Source organism: Oenanthe melanoleuca, chromosome 1A, assembly GCF_029582105.1.
Source record: "Oenanthe melanoleuca isolate GR-GAL-2019-014 chromosome 1A, OMel1.0, whole genome shotgun sequence".
NCBI lineage: Eukaryota > Metazoa > Chordata > Aves > Passeriformes > Muscicapidae > Oenanthe > Oenanthe melanoleuca.
Window position 1 is genome coordinate 19,009,607 of NC_079334.1, and position 13,037 is coordinate 19,022,643.

Below are 13,037 nucleotides of genomic sequence, written 5' to 3' on the forward strand. Positions count from 1 at the left end.
CTGGGGCAAGTACCCTAAAGAGAGGCCAATCTGGGTTCAGGAAGGGAGCTCTGGCATCACTTAGTGGGTGGGGAATGATTGCAATGTGTATCACTTTTTTTTCCCCCCTTTTTATTATCATTATTATAATTTACCATTATGATTGTATTTTACTTTATTTTCCATTATTAAACTTCTTTTATCTCAAAATACAAGTTTTACTTCGATTCTCCTCCCCCTTCCATGGGGGTGAGTGGGACAGAAATGGGACTGAGCAAGCCTCAGAAATGAGGCTGGCAGAATTTCCAGCTGGGCTTAAACCATGACAACAGAGAAGCAGCAGTAAGAAGTACATTCTTCAGATCTACAGTTTAACTGCTTTGAATAGAGCTAAGATTTGGGCGTTTGGTTTTAGGCTCGTGTTTCCTCCCACCATAAGAAAATAACAAAACCAAAACAACCTCAAACACACAGGTTGCCATACCAGCATAAGAATGTTATGGTTAATCATCTGGTTTATGATGGTTAATCATCTTTCACCAAAATCTACTGGTTAATCATCTTTCCCCAAAATCTACATCAATAAAGGGTTACCAGTAGATTTGCCTCCATAATGCATTCACACTCAGGGAACATACCAATGTAATGACAGCACTTTAAGTGGCTACAGGAACACAAACCAGCACATCTCTTTTCCTACACAGGCACTTAAGATGTGTTTACACCAGGTAAGATTTGTAAGGAAGGTGTATAATTTTACTTGACAGCTGGAAAAACCAGACAAGCACTTGGATATGTCAATCTTTAATCATTCCTAACACTAGCATATCAACCACTCTGTCCCTAATTTGTTAACAAGAACTTACAAGAAGAATAAAAGAAAAAAGGGAAGGGGGTAACTGACATCTGTCTTAACCCCTATCAGATCCTTCTCATCCTCAGAAATGCAGAAAACTAGTAACTTTAAAGTAAATTTTAAACCTTAACAAACTATTCCTCTATGTTTTATAAACATAGAGAGTTTGTAAAACTAGGAGCAAATCCCTGAACTGCTTTAACAGAACCCTTTGTACTAGGGCTGATACAGAAAACCATTAAAACTGGGACAGGGCTTGTGTGCTCTCTTATTGTCCCTTGTCATCCTGAGCAAGGAGAGCCCAGAACAGGGAACTATCTGGGCCAGAGACCCTGAGACACCCTTTGCTTTGGCCTGCTGCCACGTGTGACATACTGCATTACAGCCTGGTGCTTTCACACTGCCTTGGCATGCCAGGAACAGGGGTTCATATGGGCAGCAGGGCCCAACATTCAGTCAGGGTTAGAGTGTGCCCAGGGGCTCAGGGGAGAAATAAAAAATGCCAAACCAAACCAGCCTAGGTACCAGCAGCTGCATGTGAGCACATGACATGAAAAGCTGAATGAGGTAATTCTGACCATCTTAAACACCATGGTGATAACACTCACAGGCAGGAGGAGATGGCACAGCAAAGGCCTTCCAAGGTACCAACAGGAGTTCAGAAAACGTGGGCCCATGCTCAGATCATGCACACCCCATGACTATTCTCACTTCACAGTGACCAATTAGGCTTATTTCTTGTCTCAGCCCAATTAGTAATAAGCAACACACTTTCACAAAACAATAATGCCAATGATTCCCATAAGATTTGCAGGCTGGTTATGCAGATTATGTAGTTTTTAAAATGAAAAAGCTTTATACAAACACTTAGTATTTAAGTATTTCTCAAGTTAGAGGATGGAAAAGGATGTTCTGACTTATAATAAAAAACAAACCCTGTTAAGGGCTCAGGCATGGATAGGAATAACCCTTAATTATCTGCCCCCAAGCACTAAGAACACTGGAGAGACTTTGCCACCTTCAAAGTGGGAGCTAGCAAGCAATGAGTTTATGACAGGGAGAACAGGACTCCCTGCAAGTATACAGAAGACATTAAAAGGGTTTGTTTGTATGCATGTGGGAGGAAATTAAGATTACATAAAGAAGCAGAGGTTCTCAGACCTGGTATCTTTTTCATAAACACAACCCCAAATGATACCTTGTTTCTAGGCATCACAAAGATAGTCTTCTTGCAGTTCTTACCCAGCTCTAAATCCTCACACAGTGACTGTAATGTCACCTCTAAGTTGTACAGCTGGACCAGGGTGAGAGAAATCTTTTGAAATAAGCCAAGTATCAGAAACATGCCTCTTTTCCCTGTTTGTTTCCATTTACTTATTCCTGCAAAGTCTGCAGTTTTGTGATCTGCTCTGAAACTGGAAAATACATGCTTCTGGCTTAAATTTGCTAACACTAAAAGAAGCTCCAGAATTATGGGCTGATAAAAACAAACAAACAAACAAACAAACAAACAAACAAACAAACAAACAAACAAAATTCCCAACCCCAAAAAACCTTAGCGAAGACATCCTGTTCTTTTGTGTTCACCATCCACAAAGCTTCTACCAGTTTGGTTTTTAGACTCAATCCTCAATTTCCTCAGTTAATATTCAAAGGGCATCACCACTCATCTGTATGGAGCAGTTTGAAGATGGACAGTGTAAAGAGGTGTCTAGAAAAAGCATCTTCCAGGGATCACTACTCCCCAGGAGTGGTCTCCAGTATGTGACAGGATAATGGGAGAATACATAAACCCCAAAGATCTCAAAGGGGTGTAAATTAACAATACCTTACCAAGTACACAAGTGTCAACAGTTAATTACAGACCCCAAGCAGGCATTCACAGCCTACTACTCCAGATACAGAATGAACTGAGAGGTGTGCCTGACACAAAACTTACTTTGGAATTTTAGGCTGATTTGGGGACAACAGTTCCATGTATTACTCACAACCCACTGCCACCAGCTGGTCACATTTTTCATTTAATGGCTCAGTACTTTGTGTCAGAACCACAAAACTTGTTAGTCAATCCCTACCCATGTGGAAAAGTTAATCCTGGGTCCTTCATCTTCCCTCCCAACACCTGCCAGACTTAGTTCCCATTAGAGGTACAAAATCATTCATTGTATCATTTAGGAAAAAAAAAAAAAAAACCAAACAAGAATCAAAACAAAACAGCCACAAATCCAAAACCTGTAAACAAATCAAGTTAAGCTAGCAAGTTGAAACACAGTCCATTGCATAAGGCACAGGAAGCAGGCAAAGTGCTCTGCTGACCTAGTGGTAATACTGCATTGCTAAGCACACTAATCTGGGAAAGTTTGCATTAATCCTCCTCCCATTTCTTCCTAATCAGCCTTTTCCCCTCCCCCTGCCCTGCTGCCATTCTGTTCAAGACTTAGAAGTTATTTGCATTGCTTCAGTTGACAGATCCACTAAATCCAGGCAAATTATTTTAACAGGTTTTAATCTATTTCCAAGGCATTTTCCCATGGATACAGCAACATTGATTTCCTTTGTCCTGAAGTGACTGCAATTCAATACACTACAGCAAAAGAAAAACTACAATACATTCCTGACTCCAGTTCTCTTCCACATTATCTTGACATTTCAGAATTCATAACACAATTGTGGAGTGGCACAGCTATCAATCAGATATCAAGCAAAAACTCAAAAAAATCCTGAACAGAAATTGAAGACTTCTAAATGAAAGCAAACTTAACCAGTACTGGGCCTTGCAAATACATTCATTTGCACTAAATGGTTTTACTTAACAGGGAAGACATCTCTGGAAGAAGAAAAAAACATATGTAAATAATGAAATCAGTAGTGATTACAGATGTGCTGACTTTTTTTTTTTTCCCTTTTCTTTATCCCTGTCTTGCATGATAGCCCTAGGAATAGATTTCTGTAAGTCCAGTTCAAATGGACAAGGTAATGGAAGTGGTGTCTTGAATCTAGCTTTAATCTACCAGAAATTAAAAAGAGCTAGTTTAAAAAATACTGTTTAATTTTCAAGTTACTTCAATACCTGACCCAGCCTTCAAATAAATCAGCAGGGGAAAAAAAAAAAAAAAAAAAGGACAGCTTATTTTCTGAGCTAGTGCCCAGACTAAAGACATATGGCTGACTCTACCTTCTTCACTATCACTTTTATTCATTAAGCTGTTCATATCATCAAAGGAGACTGATTTTTCCATAACCTCTGTAATAAAATATCCATGCCATTTACAATTTCCCAGTAAGGCAGTCTATCCATTTTTAGGATCTCTGTATTTTTCCAAAATAAACTCTGAGGACTAATCTACAGAAATCCAAAGATATTTCTGTAGACAGTTGTCTAATAGACTACAGATTTGAGGGCATATAAAGGATTAAGCAGAGCTATAAATTAACTTCTAAAGACACAGAACTATTCCAGCACGCCCAGTTCCAATCCCAATATAATGAAGCTTTCTGCAAAGCAACTTTCCTACTCCAGCTACAGTTGGCATTTTTAAAACTACAAGTAACTACCACACACAACTGCCAAAGACTGTTTCATATAAACAAACAAGACACTGGTAAAGGTATTTATCCATGCACTCTGTACCTGCAGAATGACACATAATAAATTTTGGCTTATGTCTGGGAAAACTTAATGCCTCATCAAAGAGAAAAAAAGACTCAGGTATGTGGTTGAAGTGGAAGACCCAGGAGGTAGCTAAAGCCTGTCCTCAGCCCCTCAGAACTAGTCAACACATTTACCTTCAAAATCAGGCACAGAACAGAAAGAACTGGGCCTTGATACAACAGTTTTGTGCAGCTCCATTTACCTATGCTTATCTTCTCACAAAACAGAATTATCCAGCAATCTAGAAAATGGCATAGTCCTAGAGGCTTAAGTTTGCATATTAAATGCCTTGGAAACATGAGCCCAGGGTTGCAGAAGCTAAGCCTCACCAGGGTGCTCAGGCTTGCACAGCACTTTACAAGATCAGGCTAACATATGGCTTGCCCTGGTGCTGATTCACAGCACGGCATCCCATCCTTACAAATGGGAACAGTTCAGCAAAGGATGATCCAATAGCCCCAAGGAATAGAAGCCACTAGTCAAAACTCTGAAGAAAAACACCAAAAGCAGCTCTAATAGGATGGTTAGCTCAGTACAGAAAGAACCTTTTCTGTCAAAACAATTATTATCAGCAGGTTATCCATGCATTTATGCTGCCTCAGATCTCCAGATCTTCCTTAGCACAATGTTAACTTGCTTCCAGGCACGATGACAATGCTGACTTTATAGGCAGCATTAAACCCAACTCCCATGCCTTTGTAAATACATTAATTCTCATGTGGTAATCTTCTGCTTATCTCTGTCAGCAACAGATGGTGGATATGCCTCAGGAAGGTGAGAGGTATGATGCAAACTTACAAGTATGGAAAAATAATACATGCAGTATTTCACAGAAGTCAGTAATGACAGTTGTAATTTACTGCAAATGTTTGTCCTGTCTAACACTCTATTGAAGCTTCTCTATGTAGAACCAAAAGTTTATAAAATGCTAACTTAATTTTTATTTCATCAAAACATTTTAGGAAAAAAAGGTCTTATAATTTAAAAAGGCAACAGAATTGTTCCCTTAGACATGAAAAGAAAACAACTAAAAGAAAAGCTGTATCAGTGCTTAATTAAACAAGGACTCTCAGCACTTGGGTTTAGCTATGCAATATAATAAATACAAAAGTCCACGTACAGCCTAAGGAACCTGACATCCAACTGAGTTACAGTCTACTGGAGGCCATGCACAGGAAAATCAAACGAGCAGCACTGTTGAAAAATGCAGACATGAGGAATCATGAATTTGCAGAGAGAAGTAACACTTATGAAGCACTACTGAAAATAGCTTGACAGATTCAAGCTGTCCTGACACCCATATAATGTGGTACCTACAAACCAAGACTATTCCATAACTGGCTAAAGTTTCTCTAAGAGCCTGGACATAAAAAGGCAGTGAGCTGCAGAGGTTGTTACTGTTTTGCCTATGTGCCTCTGGAATCAAAAGACAACTGCTCACAGAGACAGAGATGCTGAACAAGATCATGCTTCACAATTCCTTCTCCAGATATATTAATAAAGACAACACGTGTTTCTTTTTAATCCTCTTCTGACTTCACTGCCCCTGTATCTGGACATCTCAGGACTCATGAGATGAAATCTCTTTACAGTGACAAAATAATGCATCTTACTCTCATCTGTTTAACTGTTTATCCCTTCTAATGGTCAGTAGAGACATGAGAGTCTCCTAGGTTTCCTAAAGGCATTTTGCTTCAAGTGAAGGTTCCCAGCTCAGCCATTCCTAGAGCATGATGGAGAACTGGAAATTATAGTAAAGCTCTGAAAGCAATTTACTATGACAGTGGTCAGGAAGGCAAACTGGGCACACCTTGCTCATACATCATTGCAAGAACCTCAGCACTGTAAATGAAGCAAATTAGATTTTCTAATAGTCCTTATTTGCTGCTGCATTATAATATTGCTCAGGTAATAAAACATCCAGACTAACAAACACAACATTCTCAGAAATCAGCAGTAATGCCACATGCAACATCAGGGCCTGCATGCAAGAAGGAAGCACTACAGGAATAAACTCTGAAAGGAAGATTTCCTGTATAAGACCACTACTGTGGTAACTATTTCAGGGCACTACAACACAGCTAGGAAATCTACAGCAGGAAGTGTATGTACTCACATGGATGTGATTTGTTTGATGAATATAAAAAAAACACTTCACTATGCTTTACTGTATTTAATCACATTGGTTTGCCAGATCAACCAAACCTCACTCCTCAAGTGCCACTTTTGAGTCCTGTGACTTCTCCTTAATCAGGGAGTCACACATTGCCATCTGCCTTGTAGCATCACAGCCTGTTTTCCACTGAAAAGCTCCGTGTGCAGAAGAGTCACCACCTGATCCCATGTGGTGTGGGTGCCCAGGGAGGTGAGAGCACTGTCCTCATCCTGCAGGGCAACCAGAGGCTCGTAAAGCACCGAGGGCCTTGCAGCCAAGGCAATCTGCTACCCATGCATCACCCAGCTGCAGCCCAGGATGCTGCACATCCCTCCTTACACTCTTTTCAAGGTTCTACTAAAATACATATATGTCTGAAAAGATGTTTAAAAAGATTCCTATTTTCCTAAATGTTTTTAAAAAATATGGGCAAGTATTTGTTTTTCAGACTCCTTTCAAATGCACTGATCCAAGTGCTTAAAGGAGTTTGAGCTGTCACTTTACCAATGTAGTGTGGCTCTGCACACAAAGCAGTGTTTCCAGGCAGCTATATGCATATATCCACATGGTTAATTAACAGCATGCAGTTGGTACTCATTGCTACTCCCCTGAGACTTTGCACTGAATCCATTCAGAACTGCTGGCTACTGTTATTTGATCACAAGCTACAGTGGTTTGAATTACATAAAAATCTGAGTTTTCATCACAAGAAACACCAAACCTCTAGGAATCTAGTCCAAAAAAATCTTGAAAAATGGTTAAGACATCTGGGAAATGTTAAAATTCAGAATAAGCTATGGAAGAAAAAATTAACATTTTTTTAAACTGTCATAATTGTTTTGAGGGGCCATAAACTCTGAATTTTCAGTACTGGAAACTAGTACATCCCACTGCTGCTTTGTCTGACTGCTATGACTGTGACCCCAAGTCATTTTATGGTCATTGCTTTAAAGTAGGTCAGTAACTGTAATTTACGTCTTACAGATATGGAAATCAGAGCAGGAGATGACAATGACTTTGCAAAGAGAAAATTTGACTTTGCAGAGAGAAAAATTAAGTAAGAAAAATAAAAAGGCAAATTCACAAAGTGGCTTCTCAATAATTTCAGCTTTTACAGAGTTGGTAACACCTCCTAATATGCTGCTATTGAGGTCCAGATAACACAACAACAAAAGTGCTTTTTTGCTCAAGTTGTGATTAGGCAGCCAAGAAACATCAACCACATCTTCTTAACTGTCCATTTATGTTTGGTAGGCAATTCAGCATTACCCTTCTATTCCTACATCTCAAAATTGCATGAAACTCCAAAGATCTACTTCAAAAAATATATTCAATATTCACAAGTAACTGAATATTTACATCAAACTACGGCAGTGCTCAGGAAGGAAGTAGCAAAAAAGTGTTGGAAAAATGAAGTAGAGTCAGTTGTCCTGCAAAATACTAATGGGTAAATGTACTGAGACAATGAGAAGAAAAAAGAGATGTTGTAATTGTGGTGAAACAGAAATGGAGAAGGCTAAAATCCAAGATGAAAAGGAAGATGCAAACAAAAGCAGATAAAGCATTTTTTTTCCTTGAATCACAGAGCAGAGCAACCACTTCCTAAAATGACATCCTAAAATGTCATCAGCAGCGGAAAGAGACATGCAGCCCACAAGCTGGACACTGAAAATCAGATTTATTTCCTGATTCCCTTCTTCATCCATTTCAATCCTACCCAGTCTTTGCTGTCAGATTCCTATCACATAACATGCCCACACTCTTCATAGCTCTTAAAGCACAGTGACTCTACCAAAATGCCTATCTTTGACTTTCAGTGCTGATTTCATGTCACCTCTCAAGCCCTCAGCCATGCCCTGCATCATTTCCTGTGTGCCTAAGTTGTGCTGCAAACCTCTGGCTGCTCTGCATTTCCATAACATCCAGGACTTGAAGACTTTGAAGCTCTCCAAAGCTGCATCTTCCAGATGTAGGCAGACAGATCCTGAGCAAGTGGCTCTTCCATGTCAAACTATCAGTCACCCAAAGAGCAATCCCACCAAATGGACAAATGCAGTAAACTTATAGCTGAGCTGATTTCTAACAATGTAAGGATCAGGCACTCTTCAGGCAAATTCCAAATACCCCTGAGCTCTTAATCTCTCCGTGTACTCCAATTTACTGGTTTAAGAATAGAAAAGTTGTTTCTAGTGAACTCAGGAATTTAACCTACATAAATATTTGCAGAACTCCCATGTGCATGTCTTTAAAGACCCAGATATGGCATTTTGGAACACCTAATTTTATGCACATGGGAATCAGCTTCACTGAAAACCACTCAGATTTACATTTTCAAAAGAACTAGATTCTCTTACAGGATTTACTGTCAATGGGATTTAGTCATCTAGGTCATGTAAACATTCTAGAAAATGTTATTTTCCCTGCTTCTGCTCATGTTTTTTTCATGACTACTGTAGACACTTGACTTTAGTATGACCCAAAGTGCACATGTGCTCTGTAATCAATGGACATGGGCAGTTCCCCCCATGAGGTGAGACACAGCATCAAAGTCAGGTGCCTAAAGTCAGTGTGCAGACCTGGGAATTCTTTCCACACTTCGGCAAGCAATTTTGTCAAGGCTGGCCTCCCAATGTACCATAAGGTAAGGACACAGCACAGTTTTACTCTGATTAATTGTTTGGAGACAAAGTAAATAACTTTTTTTTTCATGAAGACGAGTTTTCTGAGCATCAAGGCAGGAAGAGATTGAGTTATCAGATGAAGAACACCCACAACTCAAACCACAGAAGGTACATGTACTTAGCAACTTTAATGTAAATAACAGCATCATAATAGCAATTTATCTTCTACTCACACAGAACAAAAGAAATAGAAATGAAAAATTACCTGGGCACCATAGACTCGCTGCATTGCCTGAAGCAACTGGTTTGTGTATTCAGTAAGGGTTCCTGCATCTTCTTCAAAGACACTGAGCAAAGAACGAGTCTTCAATAAAAGGAAAAAAGCAAACAATTTTTAGTCTTGAGTAGAAATATTAAAAATAATCAAACAACTACAAAGAGATGGTAGTAAAAACTAAGAAATAACATGCCCTTGACTTGCATGATTCTGTTTATCCAGAATCTGTAAACATGTAGAAATAGATTCTTTCATTATAGATATGTAAACTGAGGCACAAGAAGGTAAACTTATAAAATGCTACAGCCACATCCCAACTCCCAGGCTCTTGCTCCTGCTAACAGACTGTCCTTCCAACATAATTAGGAATGTAAAAAATCCTGAATATCTTCCTGCTGACGAAAGTAATTGAAACCACATTAAGGACTGGGGGTCAAACACCACTGCTTGCTCACTTTACTTCTCCAGTGTCAGACTGCATTGAAAGAACCCCTTTCCACTGAGATAATTTACACTCTGTCATTCACTCCCCACTGTCTTGAGCAACTCTTAAGAGGCCATGGCCAAAGTGAGCTGAGTGTTCATCTTCAACAGGCACACAAGGATACACCCACTTGGAGATATCCTGTGCTTTCTTCACTCTGCTAACTCATCCTTGTCAGCAAGCTGGAAGGGGTAGGAAGAACTTGTGTTACCTTAAAGACACGAATTCCCTTGGTTTGTTTTGGTGCAATTGTCAGGAATAACGGATCATGCTGCTGACACAGCTCCCAAGATGGGAAAGAAAAGACGTTTCAGAATAATGCTGGGCTCCAGAATTTGCTAGATCTTTACCATAATTAAGGAGGAAAGATTGTCCCTTTAACAAAGTCATGACCCATACTTAGTCTTAGCTTTAATAAATCCAATCTTTGGGGTTAACTGGAAATGTCTCTCCATCTGTACAGCTAACTCATACGACATTAATGAGCTTCATCTGCTTACATAAGGGGCATACATAAACTCCAGTGCTTTCATAGACGTGTCAGTCCTGTAAAAGAGCAAGTGCTTTATTTATCCCCCATTACAGGAATCCCTAATGTACTTAAAGTATCCAGGTTCAAACATGGGAAATTTATTTTCAAAGTTTTAAGATACTCCACTATTTTAACAGAAGACACATGCATTTCCACAAGGCATCTCTTCTCTGCAAAACTCTCTGCCCAGGCTGTCTTTGTCCTAGAAAACTCAGCACCATCCTTCAAGAATCCTGGCCTATGATTAACTGCAATTTCCTCTCTGCTGAGAAGTATCTAAGTCAGAAACTAGAGTTGCTCAATGGTTAAAATACATGACCTAGGAGTTAGTCTTTGGGTTCTCTTCAGAACCTTCTTACTCTGAGTACCTTCAAAAGCTCTCAACAGTTCACTCTGCTGATGTGCTGAGCTACAACACTTCCCACCTGAGAGATGCTGGCAGTTTGGGAAGCTAGTTTGAGATCCTAGCATGTAAGGGAATATGAAATACAAAGTATTGCTTCCAAATAAAGTTAACATAAAAACCAGTGAATGGAGAGAAGTCCAAGTCAATGAAATGGATACCAGGAACCCAAATGTTTAAAGAATCTTTGTACAGAACTTTCCTGTAAGGACAGAAGCACAATTTTGAGTTTTCCACATTAATGTATTATTTCAGTAACTGAAAACATATTGATTTTCAAAAATATCTGGTTTCAAATGTTACATCATCTTCAATGATGTATTGAAACAAAGAAAAAAATGTCAACAAATTATCTTGTATCTATACAGTGCTCAATCTGGGTTACAATGGCACCTGTCTTGTGTTACAATGGCACATTAAAAGTACAGGGTACAAAGATGGTTAAAAAATAAATCTGCAGAAAGCAAAAATTATAAAACTCGACACAAGGTTTATCAAGTTAAATCTTAAGTCAAAACTAAAAGGTTATAAAGAAATTGCCTGAAATAGGATACAAATAACACTCTTCTGCCTGCTGGAAAAGGTTCCCAAATACAGGAATGTCAGCTACATCTGTAAATTTTACTGAATTTTTGCAGACTCAGATTTTTCATTTGTCTAAATATGGCTTGAGGTAGAACAGCTCTGGGAACCAACTTCTGAAAGTCTTGGCCTCTGTTATTAGAACATTCTTCAAAAATAATAAACACAATAAATGATTCAGACAGTTTGGAAGTTATTCTTGGAAACTTTTACATTTAAGAATATGATACAAAATCACCGCAACAAAATACCACATGTGTATTTTCTTTGTTGCATTTTGACAAATTTTGGAATAGCAGCTAATGTTGCTGAAATAAACCAGTAATCCAAGTATTAAGCTAACATTTAGGAGGCCCCATTATTCACAACATTATCTCAGCTTCTGGAAAGATAGGAAGAAATTTTCAAGTTTCATGAAAGTACTTTCCTTGATTTTAGCATGACTGCTGACATAAATTTTTCTCTATTTTGTAGCCAAACACCTCAAAACTAAGACACTTTTGATGGCCTCTTTCAGCCAGTGTCTGGAAACGAATCAAGACAAAAGTACTGTATTGATGGGGAGAGATAAATCAAGTTCCAGAAACCTGATGAAGAAATAACTTTGGCCTAATTGTCCTCGGTCTTGCATGTAAATCACATACTTCCCACAGATTATACAAAGTGAGGTTACATCCTCATTTCACCATCCTTTTGCACTCCTGTGACTGCACAGAGCAAGACAGAATCAGGTTCCTTCCTGCAGAAGTACATGATCCTGCAAGATGTTATGATGCTTGTTTCTGTGGAACAGAGACTAGCTTTTCACCTTGATTCTGTGAATCTAGAGTTTTTCCAAATGAAAAAAGTAATAAAAATATAACAGGCTCAAAAAACCCACTCCTGCTTCCTTGCATCAAAAGAACATATTTTAGCAACCCTAGGCCATTATAAAAATTAAACAACATCCCTCCCTCTTAAAGTTGTAGAGCTTGAAGAAAAAGCAATGACCAAATCAAGGCAAAACATCCTGCCAATACTCAGGTTTATGCATTGCCTGGTATTCCAGTGATTGCAAAGGAGACATTAACAGCCTTCATTTCAGGACTCAGGAAAGACAACAACCTCCAAATCCAGTTCACTGCATTGTTCAGCTGCTTTCAGTCAGTGTTACATTTTTAATCATTGAGGGAAGTGTTGACTGAAGAGGTAAATTAGTTCACTTCTGCATGTCGATTTCTTCAGCTTTAGGATGCAGTGGATAGATTAACACTAAAAATGTTACTAACTACCCATAATAAATCCAACACATTCTGGTAAACTGTGGAACACAGAAAAGCTCAGGCTGGCAAAGAATTCTGGAGGTCACCTTACCCAAACCTCTGCTCCAAGCAGGGCTGACTTTGGTCAACCATCACGTTACTAAACACTTCTTCCAGCCCAGTGTTTGAAACTCCCAAGGATGATTACAAATACACCACATCAAACAGATAATGGAAACCCTTCTTACTAGAATG

The 13,037-nt window shown here is 39.0% G+C and overlaps 1 protein-coding gene across 1 annotated transcript in view; it reads right to left on the reverse strand.

Moving 5' to 3' along the window:
* APPL2 (adaptor protein, phosphotyrosine interacting with PH domain and leucine zipper 2) overlaps positions 1 to 13,037 on the reverse strand; it is a 32,783-nt gene that overhangs the window by 18,271 nt on the left and 1,475 nt on the right. Inside the window, exon 2 of the mRNA XM_056510450.1 lies at positions 9,529 to 9,627. Coding sequence (XP_056366425.1) covers positions 9,529 to 9,627 — 99 coding nt within the window. The remainder of the gene's footprint in view (positions 1 to 9,528; positions 9,628 to 13,037) is intronic.